Source organism: Schistocerca serialis, chromosome 5 (genome assembly GCF_023864345.2).
Source record: "Schistocerca serialis cubense isolate TAMUIC-IGC-003099 chromosome 5, iqSchSeri2.2, whole genome shotgun sequence".
NCBI classification, from domain to species: domain Eukaryota; kingdom Metazoa; phylum Arthropoda; class Insecta; order Orthoptera; family Acrididae; genus Schistocerca; species Schistocerca serialis.
This window is the reverse complement of record NC_064642.1, coordinates 468,546,017-468,567,243: the sequence shown is the minus strand read 5'-3', so window position 1 is coordinate 468,567,243 and position 21,227 is coordinate 468,546,017. Positions and strand designations below refer to the sequence as shown.

General features: G+C 42.5%; 1 protein-coding gene across 1 annotated transcript in view; it reads left to right on the top strand.

Moving 5' to 3' along the window:
• Window positions 1-14,163: 14,163 nt before the first annotated feature.
• Window positions 14,164-21,227, top strand: part of LOC126481120 (methyl farnesoate epoxidase-like) — a 189,820-nt gene continuing 182,756 nt past the window's right edge. The window contains exon 1 of the mRNA XM_050104654.1: window positions 14,164-14,288. Coding sequence (XP_049960611.1) covers window positions 14,180-14,288 — 109 coding nt within the window. The 5' untranslated portion in view covers window positions 14,164-14,179. The remainder of the gene's footprint in view (window positions 14,289-21,227) is intronic.

The window sequence follows — 21,227 nt, the reverse complement described above, 5'->3', positions numbered from 1 at the left end:
CGCCAAAAGAACCATCGTGGGTATAAGATCGGCATCTACTTAACACAATGGCATCACACTCCAAATAATGAAGCTTATTATTGACCCACTACTGCCCACTATAACAGATATCTTCAAACACTCCTTAGCCACAAGCGTCTTCCCTGAGGCCTCGAAACAGAAACTTGTTGAGCCACTACCTAAACAGCACGCTGCCGCAGCACCTTCTGAGTACCGACCTATTTGCATTCTTGCTGTACTGCCCCAAGGCCTTAGAAAATATATCCCACGACCAGCTGATAAGCTGTCTAACTACAAACAACGTATTAGACGAATACCAGTCAACTTCATGAGATCACTCGAAGCGTAAATGGTTGTGAAACCATACTTGAACTCTTAGCAACCAAAACAAATAATCCTGGACAAATGGGGAGTATCATGACGAATACAGGGATTAGCAGTTGCTGCTGGCTGAATATCGTAACACCCACAACCATAAAAAAAAAGCTGATAAAAATGCTCTTAACGCGTTTTTAAGAGTCTTCACTCCTTCCGATCTGATCATGTAAGCTTAGAAAAAATGTGGAATGATTTCAAAGAGGTAGTATAGACGGAAGTTGAGAGATATATACCATACAAATAATAAGTGATTATGGTGATTCCCCATGGTACACAAAACGGGTCAGATCGCTGCTGCAGAAGCAACGAAAAGAGCATGCCAACTTTAAAAGAACGCAAAATCCCCAAGATTGGCAAAGTTTTGCAGAAGTTCGAAATATAGCACGTACTTCAATACGAGATGCTTTTAATAATTTCCACGACGAAACTCTGTCTAGGAATCTGGCAGAAAACCCAAACAGATTCTGATCATACATAAAGCACACCAGTGGCCAGGCGCAATCAATATCATCACTGCGCGACAACAACGGTGAAGTCACTGACGACAGTGCCACTAAAACAGAGTTATTAAACACGGTTTTCCGAAATTCCTTCACCAAAGAAGACGACGTAAATATTCCTGAATTCAAAAACGTAGTAGTAGATATCCTCGGTGTAGCAAAGCAGCTTACATCAAATTTTAAAGGCAAGGCCTCTGGTCCAGATAGTAAACCACTCAGGTTCCTTTCAGAGTAAGCTGATACAATAGCTCAATATTTAGCCATTATATACAACCGCTAGCTAACAGAAAGATCCGTACATAAGGACTGAAAAATTACTCAAGTCACACCAATACCCTAAATGGAAAATAGAAGTAATCCGCCCATATCACTAACGTTGATTTGCAGTAGGGTTTTGGAACATATACTGTGTTCGAACATTATGAAGTACCTCGAAGAAAACGATTTATTGACACATAGCACGGATTCAGAAAATTTTGTCCTTGTGAAACACAACCAGCTCTTTATACTCATGAAGTAATGAGAGTTATCGACGGGGGATGTCAAATTGATTCCATATTTTTAGATTTCTGGAACGCTTTCGACACCGTTCCTCACAAGCGTCTTCTAACCGAACTGCATGCCTATTGACTATCGCCTCAGTTGTGCGACTGGATTCGTGATTTCCTGTCAGAAAGATCACAGTTCGTAGTAATAGACGGAAATTCATCGAGTAAAACAGAAGCAATATCCCGCGTTCCCCAAGAAAGTGTTACAGGCCCTCTATTATTCCCGATCTACGTTCATTAATAACATAGGAGACAATCGGTGTAGCCGTCTTAGATTGTTTGCAGATGATGCTGTCATTTACCGTCTTGTAAAGTCATCAGAGGACCAAAACGAATCGCAACATGATTTAGATAAGATATACACTCCTGGAAATTGAAATAAGAACACCGTGAATTCATTGTCCCAGGAAGGGGAAACTTTATTGACACATTCCTGGGGTCAGATAGATCACATGATCACACTGACAGAACCACAGGCACATAGACACAGGCAACAGAGCATACACAATGTCGGCACTAGTACAGTGTATATCCACCTTTCGCAGCAATGCAGGCTGCTATTCTCCCATGGAGACGATCGTAGAGATGCTGGATGTAGTCCTGTGGAACGGCTTGCCATGCCATTTCCACCTGGCGCCTCAGTTGGACCAGCGTTCGTGCTGGACGTGCAGACCGCGTGAGACGACGCTTCATCCAGTCCCAAACATGCTCAATGGGGGACAGATCCGGAGATCTTGCTGGCCAGGGTAGTTGACTTACACCTTCTAGAGCACGCTGGGTGGCACGGGATACATGCGGACGTGCATTGTCCTGTTGGAACAGCAAGTTCCCTTGCCGGTCTAGGAATGGTAGAACGATGGGTTCGATGACGGTTTGGATGTACCGTGCACTATTCAGTGTCCCCTCGACGATCACCAGTGGTGTACGGCCAGTGTAGGAGATCACTCCCCACACCATGATGCCGGGTGTTGGCCCTGTGTGCCTCGGTCGTATGCAGTCCTGATTGTGGCGCTCACCTGCACGGCGCCAAACACGCATACGACCATCATTGGCACCAAGGCAGAAGCGACTCTCATCGCTGAAGACGACACGTCTCCATTCATCCCTCCATTCACGCCTGTCGCGACACCACTGGAGGCGGGCTGCACGATGTTGGGGCGTGAGCGGCAGACGGCCTAACGGTGTGCGGGACCGTAGCCCAGCTTCATGGAGACGGTTGTGAATGGTCCTCGCCGATACCCCAGGAGCAACAGTGTCCCTAATTTGCTGGGAAGTGGCGGTGCGGTCCCCTACGGCACTGCGTAGGATCCTACGGTCTTGGCGTGCATCCGTGCGTCGCTGCGGTCCGGTCCCAGGTCGACGGGCACGTGCACCTTCCGCCGACCACTGGCGACAACATCGATGTACTGTGGAGACCTCATGCCCCACGTGTTGAGCAATTCGGCGGTACGTCCACCCGGCCTCCCGCATGCCCACTATACGCCCTCGCTCAAAGTCCGTCAACTGCACATACGGTTCACGTCCACGCTGTCGCGGCATGCTACCAGTGTTAAAGACTGCGATGGAGCTCCGTATGCCACGGCAAACTGGCTGACACTGACGGCGGCGGTGCACAAATGCTGCGCAGCTAGCGCCATTCGACGGCCAACACCGCGGTTCCTGGTGTGTCCGCTGTGCCGTGCGTGTGATCATTGCTTGTACAGCCCTCTCGCAGTGTCCGGAGCAAGTATGGTGGGTCTGACACACCGGTGTCAATGTGTTCTTTTTTCCATTTCCAGGAGTGTATGTATGGTGCGAAAAGTGGCAGTTGACACTGAATAAAGAAAAGTATAAAGTTATTCACATGAGTACTAAAACAAATTCGCTAAATTTCTGTTACGCTAAAAGTCACACAAATCTGAAGGCTGTAAATTCAACTAAATACTTAGGAATTACAATTACAAATAACCTAAATTGTATCTATCACATAGATAATGTGGGTAGTGCAAACCAAAGACTGCGATTCACTGGCAGAACACTTAGAAGATGCAACAGGTCTACTGAAGAGACTGCTTATACCACGCTTGTCTGCCCAAGTCTGGATTATTGCCGTACGGTGTGGAATCCGTATCAGGTGGGACTGACGGATTACATCGAAAAAGTTCAAAGAAGGGCAGCTCGTCATGCATTATTGCGAAATAGGGGACATAGTGCCACAGACATGATACGTGAATTGGAGTGACAATCATTAAAACCAAGGCGTTTTTCGTTGCGACGGGATCTTCTCATGAAATTTCAATCACCAGGTTTCTCCTCCGGTAGAGAAAACATTCTGTTGGCACCCATCTACATAGGTAGAAATGATCATCAAGATAAAATAAGAGAAATCAGGGCTCGCACAGAAAAATTTAAGTGCTCGTTTGTCACGCGCGCCTTTCGAGAGTCGAACGCTAGAGAAACAGCTCGAAGGTTGAAATTAACAATATAGATAGCCTATAAAAATCAACACATCCCTCTACCTGGGGAGGTATCAAGAATGGTGTCCCACAGGGTTCAGTCTTGTGTCCCTTATTGTTCTTAATATATATTAATGTCTTGCCACTCAGGTTTCATGAAGATGCAAAGCAGGTTTTTCTGCTGATGATACAAGTATAGTAATCACACCCAACAAACAAGAATCAGCTGAGCAAGTTGTAAATAATGTCTGAAAATTACTAAGTGGTTCTCTGCAAATGGACTCTCATTAAATTTTGAGAACACACAGTTTATACAATTCTCTTCAGTAAATGGCATAACACCACTGATAAATATAGACTATGACCAGAAGTCTGTTGCTAAGGCAGGATATTCAAAATTTCTGGGTTTATGCCTGATGAGAAATTAAATTGGAAGAAACACATCGATGATCTGCTGGAGCGGTTAGGTTCAGCTACTTATGCTATTATGGTTAGTGCAGATTTTGGTGATAAACATATCAGTAAATTAGCCTACTGTGCCTATTTTCATTATTTTCATTCACTGCTTTCATATGGCATCATATTTTGTGGCAATTCGTCATTAAGAGAGAAAGTATTCATTGCACAAAAGCGTGTAATCAGAAAAATACCTGAAGCCCACCCAAGATCACCTTGCAGACATTTATTTAAGGAACTCGGGATAGTCACAGCATCTTCGCAATACACATATACACTTGTGAAATTTGTTATTAATAACCCTTCTCAATTCAAAAATAGCAGTGAAGTGCATAAAACTCTAGAAGAAATGATGATTTTCACTATTCTGGATTAAATCTCACTTTGGCACAGAAAGGGGTGAATTAATCACAAAAATCTTTGGTCATATGCCAAATAGCATTAAAAGTCTGACACATAGCCAACCAACATTTAAAAGCAAATTAAAAGAATTTCTGAATGAGAACTCCTTCTACTCAATAGATGAATTTTTAGATATGAAGTAGTAACTGTAAAAAAATAATAAATAAATAATTAAAAAAGAAATTATAAATTATTTTGTGTAAATAAAGCTTATGTTAAAGTGACACGTTCCACATCATTACGAAATGTCGTATTCATGATGTATGGAACCAGTATTAATTTATGTATGTATATAGGTGGTCATTGAACCCTCTGCCAGGCACTTTATTGTGAATAGCAGACTAATCACTTAGATGTAGACGTAGAGCTTTCCGTAAGCATCACAGCACAAAGTCCGCCTTAATAAAAGTAACAGATGACCAGAAGCTTGCCATGGATCCATAAGAGGCAGCTATTATGTGCTTCTTGGACTTCACCAAAGCCTTTGACACCGTCGGCCGTGACATCTTACTCTCCAAACTTAGCAGCATAAATTTCTCGCCAAGTGCACTGCAACGGTTTCGGTCATACCCGAAGTCTCGCCAGCAATGCTTCATGTCCGGCACCATAAAGTCACGATGAGACAGGTAGCATGCATCAGGCACTCCCCCCCCCCCTCGACAGGATTCTGTATTAGGTTGTATCTCTTCATGTGTTACCAGTCTTGTCCTATTGCAAATACCACAGGTATGCTGATGACCACCAGTTGTATCTAAATGCGGAACCTATAAATCTGAAGACAGCTGTCGAGAATCTCAGTACCGACCTGTGTGCACTATCAGAATTGGCACAGGATATAGGATTACACCTCAACCCATTCAAAATCCAAACAGTACTGATTGGTCATTGTACGCTAGTTAGTCCAAAATATCGGGAATCCTACCACCTTTAACCCTAAATGGGGCAAATAATAACGTCTCTTCTTCAGCAAATAGTCTAGGAGTAATAATAGATGAAACTCTAAATTGGACTGAGGATGGAACTGTAATGTGGAAGAACGCATTAGAGTCTTTCCGTGCCCTGCAAAAATACAAAAACATCCTCTCTGTTGATCTGAAAAGGAAACTTGTACGAACACTCATACTTCCAATTATTGATGACAGCGTTGTTATCCTGCATGGCTTTTCTCAGGCTTGCGGTTGGTTGTGAATGTATGTGCTCGTTGTATGTGATGTTCAACTCTGATCAAGTTTCACCATCTTATGCGCAGCCATTCTGGCTGCCTGCAGACAACCGCAGAGATTTCCATACCCTCTGTCTTCTCTTCTGTTTTTATTACTGAACATTGTACTTCATACACTGAAATGCCAAAGAAAGTGGCATAGGCAGTGAGTTTTCAAATACAGAGATACGTAAACAGGCCGAATACGACGCCGCGATCGGCAACGCCTATATAAGACTACAGTTGCTAAGTCTATTACTGCTGCTACAATGGCAGGTTATCGAGATTTAAGTGAGTTTGGGCGTGATGTTACAGTTAGCACACGAGCTATGGGACATAGCATCTCGGACGTTGCGATGAAGTGGAGATTTTCCAGGATGACCATTTCACGAGTGCACCGTGAATATCAGGAATCCGGTAAAGCATCAAATCTCCGACATCGCAGCTGCCGGAAAAAAATGCTGCATGAACGGGACCAACGACGGTTGAAGAGAATCGTTCAACGTGACAGAAGAGCAAATCTCCAGCAGATTGCTGCAGATTTCAATGCTGGGCCACCAACAAGTATCAGCGTGAGAACCATTCAACGAAGCATAAGCTTTCGGAGCCGAAGGCGCACTCGTGTACCCTTCATGACAGCACGACAAAAAGCTTTATGCCTCGCTTAATCCCGTCAATACCGATATTTGACTGTTGATGACTGGAAAATTTTGCCTTGTCGGTTGAGTCTCGTTCCAAATTGTATCGAGCGGATGGACGAGCACGGCTATGGACATAGCCACAAGAATCGATGGACCCAGCATGTCAGCAGGGGACTGTTCGAGCTGGTGGAGGCTCTGTAATGGTCTGGGGCGTGTGCAGTTGGAATGATATGAGACCCTTGATAATTCTAGATACGACTCTGACAGGTGACACGTACGTAAGCATCCTGTCTGATGGCCCGCATCAATTCATGTCCATTTTGCATTCCGACGGACTTGGGCAATTCCAGCAAAACAATGCGACGCCCCACTCGTCCAGAATTGCTGCAGCATGGCTCCAAGAACACTCTTCCGAGTTTAAGCACTTCCGCTTTCCACCAAACTCCACAGACATGAACATTGTTGAGCATATCTGGGATGCCTTGCAACATGCTGTTCAGAAGAGATCTCCATCCACTCGTACTCTTACGGATTTATGGACAGCCCTGCAGGATTCATGTGTCAGTTCCATCCAGCACTACTTCAGACATTAGTCGAGTCCATACCATGTAGAGTTGCGGCACTTCTGAGTGCTCGCGGAGACCCTAAATGATATTAGGCAAGAGTAGCAGTTTCTTTGTTGGCTCTTCAATGTATCTCTCCTCGACCTTAACGGTCATGGCTGAACAACACTCTTTCCCATCAGAGCAAAACCCGTTCTGTCTCACTCCATCATTCAGTCACCTTCTAGAACCCAACTCTGGAAAAACCTGTTGCATTATTATTGGGAACTAAATAACATCTCCAGCTTCGGAAGACAGGTAACGGCATACCTTCTAAACCAACAAGAAGATTACCATTGTCCCTGTACATACTAATCGGCCGAATATGGCCGAGCGGATCTAGGCGCTACAGTCTGGAACCGCGCGACCTCTACGGTCGCAGGTTCGAATCCTGCCTTGGGCATGGATGTGTGTGGTGTCCTTAGGTTAGTTAGGTTCTAATTTCTACGGGACTGATGACCAAAGAAGTTAAGTTCCATAGTGCTCAGAGCCATTTGAACCATTTTTGTACATACTTGCTAGCCTTGCTCATCCCTCTTTCCTACCTGATCTTCCTCCTTTCCCAGTACTCTTAGGCGAAGTGATCTTAAGTTTCTTTTTTCCAGAACTTTCTATATCAAACAACATCTATTTTGTAGACCTAAAAATTCTTTCAGAATGAGATTTTAACTCTCGAGCGGGGTTTGCACTGATATGAAACTTCCTGGGAGTTTAAAACTGAGTGCCCGACCGAGTCTCGAACTCGAGACCTTAGACTACAAAATCCAAAGGTCCCGAGTTCGAGTCTCGGTCCGGCACACAGATTTAAACTCCCAGGAAGTTTCTATAAATTCTTCTTATATCTGCCATTATCATTATTGTTATTATGTCACAATTATTGTTATGACTTTTATTATTATTGTTATTATTATTATTATTATTATTATTATTATTATTATCACTATTAGTGGTTGCAGCAGCAGTACTGTGGTAAATGCCGGTATTAACTTTGTATAATTTACTCACACTGCCACTTCAGACACCCAAATCATTTTAATTCTAATTGTCATATTAAAATTACTAATTCTCGGGTATCTATGATGTAATAGATACTGTATGTATGAGACCCTGGTCTGGTGTAGGAGAAGACCTGATGGCCCCAATCAGATCAGGTTAAATAAATATAAACACATTTCATTACGCAACCAGGTATTGGAAATGATCATTAACTGATTACGAAATATCCAGGAGGTTGCTGGTGGGACTGAGAATAAAACAATGTTAAATGTGTTTCAGTCCTTTACTGTTATGATCAGTACAACAATAAATCTTAAAAGAAGAGCGGTATTGACGTAACAGGGCGTCTCGCGTTCAGTGGAAGTAGCGTTTTCTGCATGTGTATGGGCGCTGAAATAATTGTATTTAATTCCTTCTGAGTCCACAGTGATAGAATACACGTCGGTTTTCATGAAGCCCCCGAGAAAGAAGTGAAATGACATGAGGTCCAGGGATCTTGCAAGCCAATGTACAGATCTTCACCGTCCGCTAAACCGACTGCCGAAAGTACGAGTTAATGGTTCACGTGCCAGTTTTGCACCCAGATACTCTTGCGTGAACAGTCTGTAAATTGGCCACTTGGTTCGAGGAGGCAACGTTTAGAGTCCAAGAAAGTAATCGCCCGCGATACTGTCCCAACGTTCAGTGCATGTAGTCTCTAATGACCTCAGATAACTGTTGTACGCCCATACATGCGTGCTATGACAGCTGCACGTGCTCGGGTACTTGCATGTTCTCAAAGCGTAACAGCAGGTCTTCCACAAAATCAGGTATGCACCCCTTCTGTGGCCTTCCTCCATTGGGCCTGTTTTTTGCCATCAGTGTTTTGGTATTACCCGGTAAATGTGCGATAAAGCGTTTATCTTCGAGGAAAAGAAGTGTGCGGTATATTATCTGAGCTCTTAGATCAATGCCTTCCGCTGTACCGTATACAAGACGCATACCACTCAGTTCTGTCCATGTTTAACGCTCCATCTTACGTACTGCAACCGTCCTCCAAGCACTACCGAGCTACATCATTTTTACTGGTTCGATGCGAACGTCAGAACGTCACAGGACTAAATGAAAAATTGATGTAACAATATCTAAAGAAGGTACACCATATATGAATGCGTAGTACCAATACACAAGAAGGGGGACAAGAGAGATGCAAACAACTACAGAGGAATATCGCTACTAGAGGTTGGATACAACGTGCTGTCAAAACTATTGCTCAAGAGAGTAGAAGAACAGGTAGAAAGTAAGTTGGCGACTACCAATCGGGATTCAGGAAAGGAAGAGGTTGTGTAGAACAGATATTTATCCTGAAGCAACTGATAGAACATAGGGCCTTAAAAAACAAAAAGACAGTAAAAACCTTCGTGGACTTCACAAAGGCATATGACTCCATCGACAGACAGACTCTTGTTAGGATCCTGAAGAACAGAGGACTTGATGGAACTACATAAGAACTCATAAAAGAAATTCTGACAGACACAAAAGCAAGGGTGAGATTCAGAGGAGCACTGTCAGAAGAATTTGAGATCAAGACTGATGTTAAACAGGGTGATGGATTGTCACCATTGTTGTTCAGTATAGCACTGGACGAAGTGATCAGGCAGTGGAGAGCAATAAACGAGGAAATGGGAATAACAAAGACCCATGTGGGGGACAAAAAGGACAACAGGGCTCAAGTGGACTGCCTAGCCTTTGTAGATTACATAGCAATATTAAGTGAGACGGAAGAAGACGCAAAGACACAACTCGACAACTTAAGTAAGGTAGCCAGAAAGGTGGGACTGAGGATCGCCTATAACAAGACAATGACATTAAACACCACCGCAAACTGGGAAACACCGGAAGGCACTGTGCAAATGGTGGGCAAATTTAAATACCTGGGAGAATTTATAACAGGAAGGAACAGGAGCAAGGAGGGAATAACAGAGAGGATAAAGAAGATGAGGTCAGCCTTCTGCATGACGAGAGAGGTATACAATAAAAAGAATATATCCACAGCGGCAAAGATAAGCCACTACAAGGCAACAGTGAGGAATGCAGTATTATATGCTGCTGAGAGGATGACACAAGGAAGAAATGGGGCAGAGCAACTAGAGAAAGAAGAGAGGAAAATACTGAGAAAAATACTAGGTCCCAAAAGAGGTGCAGAGAGGTGGATGCGAAGACCTAGGGAAGAATTATACCGGAACGTGAGAACAATATCCGGGGAAATCAGACTCAAAAGGGCACGGTTTGCTGGGCATGTAGTTAGGATGAGTATGAACAGAATGACGAAGAGAGTATGGGAAACAACAGGGAGGACAAGGGGAAAGACAGGAACCAAGTGGATTGTTGAATTTCGGAAGGACTGGTTGGAATTGGGGATAAAGGTCGAAGGAAAGGAAAATTGGAGGAACAAATATACACCGACAAATATGGCGGAGGTCAATGACAGAGAAGAATACAGGAAAAGATTAGAATGTCACCAGCGGAGCCGCCAGGAGAAACGGAAACTGAAAATCTCAGAAGAAGAGCGGGAGAGGAGAAGAGAAGGAATGAATAGGTTCTGGGAGAAGAAGAGGAAAATGCAGTCCACGAAGGGGCTACCCGTGGTCCTACAGAGGCCGTAGCGCAAGAGGAAGAAGAAGAGTGCGTAGTGTCTGTTCTTTTGGACATGTCCGAAAGATCAGACACTACGCATTCATGTAACTGATTCGCCTAGACTGGCAATGAATTCACCCTCTTCAGTGAGGATGCACGAGTACTCCGACCTCCTGCGAGAATGTAGTGGCGAGAATGCCGGTAATGGACAGGGACAGCGGATAGGTGGCGCTCTGTGGGAAAGTGGGTCGGCCGTGAGGTGTGCCGAGGTAGTCCACGCAGCTGGCCTAACACTGTGTCTTGGATGGTGCAGTGGTTAACGCACCTTCCTAGTATGCAGGGACCCAAGGTTTGGGTCCCGCTCGGTATACATTTTCACTCATCGCCGCTAATTCTGCGTAATGTCCCGATGCAACTGACATAAGTAATCCCTTCCCTTTCTTTTCCTTTCTCCCCTCTCCACCATCAATTTACATATAAGGTACACTGTGTTCATCTAGTTCCCGTGGGCGTACTTACGGATACGCATGTGCTCATTCCATATGCATTTCCGACACCTCGCTGCTTAACGAAATTCACTATCTGATTAGAAGTATCCGGATACATTAATGGACATTAATATGAGGCGCATGCATCTTTTCCCTTTATGATACCCTTAACTATGTTGAAGACATAGTAGTTAGGTATCTGAATGTCTGTGGGGCAATGGCAGCCGATTCTTCTTGAGGAGCCGAAACCAGGGAATTTAGTTATATTGGACTCAAAGGTCTGGAGTGAAGTTGACCCGGCTGGATTAGATAAGTAGCTTATGTTAGTAATGAGGATATTTTTGGCACAATATAACTAAGATATCTTCCAAACAGCTTCCAAACGGAAACAAAATAAAGCTGATGCTACATTTAAAGTACATTTACTTCAAGAAGAGAGTCCCCAGTTACTATATCAGAAAAAGCGTGAAGAATACGTAAGTTTAAATGTAAAAGCGGATAACATTAACCAGGAATGGAACAATATAAAGGAATCACTAATTAAAACAGCAGCAGAAGCACTTGGCACAAGAAAGAAAAGTTTTTTTTTTTTTCAAAAGGGACCTGCTATACTGGGATGATGAAATACGTAACTAATTGAAAACAAGGAGCATGAATTCCCTAGACGATCAAGACCTGAGACTTGATTATAAAACGAAACCAGCTCTACTCAAAAGGAAAGTCGAACAATATAAAAACAATCATTGGGGAAAATGTATTACGGATATTGAACATGATGTCGAAGGAAAACAAGACAAAGCATACACGATAATGAAACATTTAAACAAGGAAGATAAGGACAATCTGCAAATGAACAGGGTATCTGAACCTAATTGGCTACAATACTATAAATCACTCTGGATGGGTGTGCAAGATACACAGGTGGTTCCGTCTGAGTCTGAACCAAATAGGAAAGTAGAGTTAATAACGTTGGAGGAGCTACAGGATGCAGTAACGTCTAGTAAGAATAGCAAGACTCCAAGGTGTGTAAAATTCAATACAGAGCTGATAAAATAGATACCAAATATTGGAAAAACAACATTCGATTTTATGAATATTTGCTGCCGAAGTGGTTATATACCTGAAAAGTGGAATATGTAGCCCAGGTATACCCAGTCTGTAAGAAAGGAAACAGATATGAATGTCAGAACTGCAGAGGTATTAGCTTTCTGAATTCATGTTATAAATTATAAGCTAGAATTTTAAGAAAGCAACAATCGCGAGTCGTTGAAACTACTCTATAATATGCCCAACGTGGTTTTCGAAAAGGTAGAGCATGTTTGGGCTGTATCTTCACCATGACATAACTAATAGAAAAACACGTGAATTCAATTCACCAAATTTTCTTGCCTTCATTGACTACGAAAAGGCATTTGATAAAGTAAATTGAAACAATATGTTGGAAATTTTAAGAAACAGAGAGAGTCCATCTCATGTGAGCTGTAGAGGTTCCATACGTGAATAACAAAATACAAATAATAAAAGCAGGCAGTAGACATAATCTGATTGAAATAAACCAAGGAGTTAGACAAGGGTGTCCGTTCTCACCCACTCTTTTTAAATTTAACGATGTGGATATCAGTACTCTACTTTCTGCTGACGTCCAAGTAATTAATAGGCAAAATGCAAACGTCTTACAAGAAACAGTCTTTGATCTAATTAAAATAGGCAGAGAATACAAAATGAAAGTCTCCATCAAAAAGACAAAATCAGTGGCACTTTAAGGACACCTGCCCGTGCGAGTTAATATTGAAATTGTTAAGCAGGTCACAGAGAAAGTTAATACATCGAAATATTTATGGTGCAGTATTATGTATAGGGCGATCAACGAGATATAAATATGTTAGACCTGTTTAACTATTTATATAGAATTTTCCACAGAATATTAGGAAAGGAAGTTCACAGAGATACTCTTCTGAAGTTCTATAAGGTTCTGGCTATACCAGCACTGCTCAGTTGATGCGATAACTGGACTCTTAAGAAGAGAGAGATGAAAAGAGAATAGAAGCATATGAAATTAATTTCCTTGGACACGTGGCTGGATACACTTTGATGAATAGAAGGAGAAATTATGAAATCTGAGCCGAATTGAATATGCAAAACATAATTGATATAATAAAAGAATATCAGTTAAGACGGGAAGACAGTACTCCAGCTGGAAGAATCACTAAAGCCATACAGTATAAACAAGAAGCAAAAGATCTTTAGGAAGGCCGATGAAATGTCTTGAACAGTTTTGAGGGAGATGGAACAGACCAAAAGATGTAGACGTGCATGTATGACTAAAAGAAAGAATGGTTAATAGGACACTTTCTGAGGCATCAAGGAATCCTCAGTTTGGCAGTAAAAGGGAATGGTGGGGGAGGGGTGAGAGGGGGGGGGGGGGGTTGTAGGCGGAGAGCAAGGTTTGAAAACAGTAAGCAGATTCAACATGATGTACGTTGCAGAATCTTTGTGGAAATGAGGAGGTTTGCGCACGATACACTAGGCTGGCGAGCTGCAGCAAACCAGTCTTCGGGCACAAGACAACATAACAACTTGTTTGAAATACGCTTGTATCTTGTACTTGTGGAGTACGAATGTAGATGTAGAGGCAGGAAGTGCGTAAATGGAAGTTCTCTACCTGTATTGGAAGCGGTCAGAGTGACATGCAAACTAGGCATTGGTCTGGAGCTGACAGATACGGGCAAGATAAGGGAACGAGCCATCTGTCTTCGCGAGCGGCGAAGAGTGCGTCAGCGAGCCGCGCAGCAGCGGGGCTGGGTGAGCTGAGCTCCCCTCCCTGCCGCCCCCCCCCCCCCCCCCCGCTCTGCGCGGACGGTCTGTCCGTCACCGGACGCGGCGTCAGTTCAGTGCTCGTCGGGCCAGCCGCCAGCAATGGGAAGAGACGACATGCTTTCTCTGGTGCTGCCTCTGCTGCTCGCCGCGGTCGCCCTGGCCGTGTGGCTCTGGGGGCAGCTGAGGCGCCCTCCGGGATACCCGCCAGGTAAGGCGCCACCTGCTGATGCAGAACGTCCTTATTGGAGGCCCCAACACACACACACGAAGCTATCGGCTGGTCGATCGCCTGACCAATTTCGTGCCAGCTTGCCTACGTCCCGACCGACTGCACTCAGCGATGGCAGCTCCGCAGCACCCATTGTTGTGACTCGACCATCTTATGTTCGTTGTTTACGTTTTACGAGATGCCGCTTGATTTTACACAGAAACGGAAAAGAGGGGTTTCCCCTGGCTGTATCAGAGGTAACAAGGCTAACCAGTAAAAAAGTTGAGAGAAAGCTGTGGGCACAGAAGTGGCTTAACCCTTTCAGACCCTCTGGCTACAATTACGTACCTTAACTCTTACAGTGTCTTAGCTGCAACAGAAGTCTTTTCCCAATGGAAACCTTAGGTACACATTCGTGAATGTCATTACGTGCAAGTGCCGCCAACTGTTGAGCGCCACTATGAAAATATCAGCAAGTAAATGTAACAGTGACCACCCCGCCCTGCACTAATGGTGAGATATCGGTCTTCTTTTGGTGTTGTGCACTGTGTACGTCCCGTACTGTAGCGCCTGGACACGTTTACTGTCTGCTGGAATCGTTGCCATAATTTTGAGATCACACTTTGTGGCACATGGAGGGCCTGTGCTACGACCTGCTGGGTTTTACCAGCCTCCAGTCGCCCTAGTATTCTAGCCCTCATAACGTCATCAGTATGTGTTCTTTGAGCCATTTTCAACACACAGTCACCATTAACACGTCTAAAAACGTCTGCACACTTACTCGCTGCACCGTACTCTGACATGCACCTACACACCTCTGGGTATGTGGACTGCTGCCAGCGCCACCGTGCGACGACCGCAGGTCAGATGCACGGCATGGTCATACGCCGAGGTGATTGAAACTCGCAAACCACCCACTAGAGCGTTGTTTCACCATGTATCAGCATTATCCTTAATTTATGAGCATGAGTGTAGAATCACTCTGGATAGTCGCGAAGGGAGGTACGCCCTACACATCTTCTGTATATCAGTTACTGACAAATCCACGGCGGATAACACTTGTTGCTGCGCTAACTCCTACTGTATAACGTGTGCAGTTGTAAATCTGGAGCATGATTCTAGAAATTGCCTATTTCGGTACGACTGATTAGCTGAATCTGATGATGTGTCGCGCTGCAAGAACTTTACCGGAGGTCTACAACTAATAGTATCTCAAGAGACTGACAACAAAATACGTCAGAGATGTTTGAAAGCAAAATTTTCCGCATTTATAATCAAATAGAAGATATGAAAGGATTCTATGAACACTTAAAAGTGAAATATAATACCGCCGACGACGAACAAGTGCTCGACATCGGTTTGGTAAATTAAAAAACGTATAAGAACCACGCACCGATGTCATTATATGGGGTGTTTCTCATTAACGTTTAGAAAACCCCCAAAGCGACGCAGATGACTTGGAGAAAAATAAATTAATATGAGACACATGGAGCCACGCACGTGCGAGAGGTACGCCATCTGCTGACGTCACATGTTCAACATTTGTCATCCACTTTTGGGGTATTTCCCAACATCTGCGGCCCCATGCGTCTTGTCTCAGCTTATCTTTGTCGCTTAAGAGGTTTTTAAACGTTCATAAGAATCACCCTGTATACACAATAAAAAGTTTTTCATCAATGATCGTTATCAATCCGAAGATTGTTTTGGACATCACAGTGTTTTACGAGACATGGTCCTGTTGGAGAGTGCATGTGTTTGCCTGCCTCCGACCTACGGACCGGCCTACAGTTTAAAGTGAATTCCAAACCGCGGCATTTTCCATAGCAACAAACACAGCCAAAGATGAAAGAAGCGGTAAGTGGCAGACAAAAATCTTAGGTTTGACCAGGACCGAACCCAAGATCTGTGGACTTGTAATCTGGCATTTTTAACACTCAGACTCTTTCTTTTCCTTTTTTGTCTCCCATATTCCCGTATACCCCCTCGTTTCTCTCTCCAAAAATACCTTCTTCTCACGCTATATTCTGTAAAGTGCTTTTTTGCCGTTTTCTCCTCTCCTTTCTCATCATTTAATCCTTAAGTCTGCCAACGATTCACTTCAAAAAATGGTAATACACCCAATACATTTCTGCAGGTAAATTGCTTTGATATTTAAAAGCTAACAACATCGGACTAGTACACACGAAATGTTCCACCGATGTTGGGTGGCGTATGGTGCTCAGTGAAATGTTGCTGGAAGAGGATGCTTCCTACCAGTGTTAGGTGGGAGGGGGTGCTTCGCATGAATGTGCCGTAGCAGAGAGTGCTTGGTACCAATGTTATCAAGATTATTGTGGAGGTCACTTTTTTAGTTAATCTTCTGGAACTCAAATGAGTAAATCTAGTGCTTCCAACAAGTTAAGAAATATTTCTTAAGACTAGAAAATTTTCATTAAAATATTTTTACTTTACGGCAATAATTTTATCTTACGCAAAAATTTAAAACTCTAAAAATAAGTTTCTGAGTAGGAGCGAAAATCATGATGCATATCAACGATAATAACAAGCATAGAATTTAATTTCTTCAAAGGCGGTGGAGCAGGATATAAACTTAGGGAAAAAACCACTTTTACACCTTTGATATCTACAAGAAATCGTTTGGTTCTTAAACTTCATTTTATAAGTGCTTTGTATGATTTTCAGACTTTCTTTCTTTGCTATTCTGACTGGATTAATTTAAGCTGAATGAATGTGTTTACGAAGATGGATGTTTTAAGCTTTCGTGATAAATATAACCAATGCTCAGCACTAGACTACATGCGCGTGGGCGAAGGCCTAAACTTCACTCAGCCTGGCCTGTAGAAGTGACGTAACAGCGTCGGAATGGACCAAGATGTTTCTCGTGTCCCCAGTTTCACATTTTTCTATACAGCTATGCTAACTGAACTGCAGAATATGTAACTGTACTGCTCAATATTGCGCTGTATAGTCCCGTTGAAACAGAGAAGGCATCAACTTCTGGGAAAAGACATGTTGTCGATCTTGAAATCTCAGTTTTCTGCCTCACCTGTATCACAGAAAATAATATTTTCTTTACCAAATAATAGATGGACACATCTACATAATAACATGTCCATATTCTTCAGAGACTATTTCAGCGGCTCTACCGTCTGAAACTGAATATACCTTGAGAAAGCCGCCTCAGGTTTTGTATGTGCATGAACAGAATGTAATATCTGCTCTAAGGTATGTTTCTGGGATCGTGGAAGATGCTGGCCGAGTGTACTATAGTTTTGATTGTACAGGGTGTTTCAAAAAGTACTTTACAACTTTGAAAATTCATATAAATTAATTCATAGTACCTACAGAGGTAATTATAGTGTCGGTTTGAAGAGAAATACATCAAGTTTTGTTTCGCTTGATTTGATAGAGCCGAATAGCACCCTAAGCAGCGCTAGTGGCAATTGCGTTTAAGATGGTACCCTTCACTGGACCTGAGCGTGCTAGCTGTTTGTTTTGTTTTGAATGATCGAAGTCGGCGACAACAGTTCAGCGTAATTTCCGTACCAAGTACGCTAAAGATCCTTCTAGTAGGCCTACATTTTATGAGTGGCATAATTGTTTTGCAGAAACGGGGTGCTCCGTGAGAGAATCATCAACGTGATAGTGTACCTGGATACGTTACAACAATTTTTGATACCACAGATCGATGAGGATGACCAAGAACGAAATGTTTACTTCATGCAAGATGGTGCACCACCCCACTAACTGGCTGATGTACGGAATTTTCTCAGTGACCGCTTCCCAGGTCAATGGACAGGCCGTGATGCGAAAATTGCATCGCCGCCCCGTTCGCCAGACCTGTCACCACTTGATTTTTTTATGGGGTTCATAAAGGATACCGTGTTTGTACCTTCTGTGCCCCGGATTCTCTACCTGAACTTAGAGCAAGAATTTACGCAGCCACTGAGCAAGTTACACCTGCAATGCTACAGCGAGATTGGGAAGAAATTGACTTCCGATGGGATGTGTGAAGGATAACCAACGGAAACCACATGCATATTTAGTCGAAGGTCAAAAAACTTGATAACACTAAACCTAGCTCTATATCTTGTTTCAATAAATTTATGCGAATTTCTTAAGTTGTGAAGTACTTTTTGAAACACCTCATATAGTGCTCATGAGGAAGGAAAGGGGTGTCCAGGGACACGGCGTTGACCTCCGCACGACACAGTGTGGGACTGGTCCATTTCTGCAACGCGGTAAGGGTAGGTACGAGGAATCGAGGAGAAAATGTTGGGGAATCCATTTCGATGCTGTTCTCTAAAGCTTCGCATCTGTCTTGGCTGCAAAAGAGCGCAGAAACCGCAGCCACGCCAACAAAACGTGGGAAGTGTGGCACCACACAAACGAAAGACGCAATAGTTCCCGTCGCACTCCGCAACGTGTAATATGTTTTTTAGTAGAATCGCAGATCATGATTTTTAGAAATAGGTGATAATACTGTACTGAATGAAAACTCTATAGCACAGAAGTCTATAGCCTGATAACGGCAATGAAAGTGTCTTGCACTTTGTATCACATGTCAAAAAAGGAACAGTCCAGAACGGTAACATACAGATACACAACATAACATATTTTTAGAGCTGACCATTACAAATAGTGTCGTAGAGCACAGTATTTTTTCTTTGCCACCTTAGATCAAAATACATATTGTCACGTACAGTTAACAGGAATTTGCAATTACATAACGTAACAACGTAACGTAACAATAGTGTTAGGAGACTTTAATGCCAAAGTAGGAAAAGAAGAAATCTACAAACCAACCATTGGGAATTACAGCTTACGTGATGAAAGTTCAGAGAATGGTGTGCGACTCATAAACTTTGCAATGGCAAATGGTCTCACATTAAGCAGCACAAAATTCCAACACAAACGCATTCATTTAGGGACATGGATATCACCAGATGGAAAAGTAGTGAACCAGATTGACCATGTCGCCATCCAAAGACGATTTCAAAACAGTATTAAAGACGTTAGAACTTTTAGGGGAGCAGATTGTGAGACAGATCATATGTTAATCATAGCTCAAATGAAAATAAAGCTAAAAAAGAAACAAAGTACAAATAGGGTTGAAATTAAAAGGTACGATGTAGAAAATCTGGCAGAAGAAAAAATAAAAGAAAACTTTAGGAAAGAAATGGAAATTAACCTATCGGAATCTAGACTGACACATAGTGACCAGCAAGACGTGGAAAGTAGATGGAGACACCTCAGAAGCAGTATTCAAGATGTAGCTTCCAAAACTATAGGTAAAAGAAAACGAACTAACAAAATCTGGTTTAATATAAAGTGCCAAGAAAGAGTACTGGAGAGGCAAAATGCGAGGAAGGCATGGTTACAAGACATGGACAATATTACACTAAAGGAGAGATACTATAAAATCCGCAAGGAAACACAACGAACTCTAAGACAAGAGAAGAGAAAACACTACAACAACATGGTAAGAGAAGCGGAGGATGATTTCAAGCATCACAGAGCAAGACAGATGTACCAGAATATAAAAAAGTCCTTGGGAAAATTCACTAAAAGGGAACAGTTTATAAAGGACCATAATGGGAAAATACTTACAAACAAGAATGACATACAAGAAACATGGAAGACATACTTTACACAGCTGCTCAACTGCAATGATCCACAATATTACTTTACATTTGAAGAACCAGATACAGTTGATATACAAGTCACCACACCATCAGTAAATGAAATAAGACAAACAATAAAGAAATTAAAGAACAACAAGGCCTGTGGGGAAGACCAGGTATATGCTGAGCTTTTAAAAAATGGAGGACCACAATTGGAAATAGAACTACATTCCTTAATTGAAACAATTTGGGAGACAGAAAACATACCGGCCGATTGGAAAACTGCAATTATATGCCCCATCTTTAAGAAGAATGATCCCCTTGTCTGTGATAACTACAGAGGAATTGCCCTACTCGATGTCACGTATAAAATTTTGTCGATGTGTATACTACACAGACTGATTCCCATAACCGAAGAACTGATTGGGGACTACCAATGTGGTTTCCGCACTAACAGATCCACTTTGGATCACTTATTCACATTGAGACAAATAAATGAGAAGGCATGGGAATTTAATGTCGATATCCATATTCTATTTATAGACTTCAAGAAGGCCTATGATAGCATACACCGACAGACACTCTTAAATACCATGAAAGAATTTGAAATACCATTAAAATTAATCAAATTAGTTAAAATGTGTTTGGAAGAAATCATATGCAAAGTTAAGACACCTGCAGGAGAGACTGAAAATTTTAAGGTGTACACTGGACTGAGACAAGGGGATGCCATCTCACCTATTCTATTTAATATTATCTTAGAGAAGATTGATAGAGAATTCACCAAAACTAATCCACAAGGGATCCAACTGCAGGGACAGAACATTACTAGACTTGCTTATGCAGATGATGTAGCCCTAATAAGCACTTCAAAAGCTGTATTAATCAGGGTGATGCAAAATTATTACAAAATAGCTGAGAAAGCGGGACTTCATGTGAATGAAGAAAAGACAGAATATCTAGTCATAAGTAAAAAACTCCAAAAGAATACACCACTGACCGTAAATGGTCTCACTTTCAAGGCAGTTGACCACTTCAAGTACTTAGGGAGTCTTTTTAGCAGAGACAATAGAGCAGAAATAGAATTAGACGCCCGTCTAGCAGCAGCTAATAGAACTTTTTACAGCTGTATCAAAATTTTAAGGATGAGATCACTTAGTACTGAATTCAAAATCCGTTTTTATCAGTCAACTATTGTACCAGTAGCATTATATGGATGTGAAGCTATTACAGTCAGGAAAAAAGATGAAGAAAAACTGTTGATATTTGAAAGAAAAATACTAAGAAAAATATTTGGACCAATCTTCGATGAAAA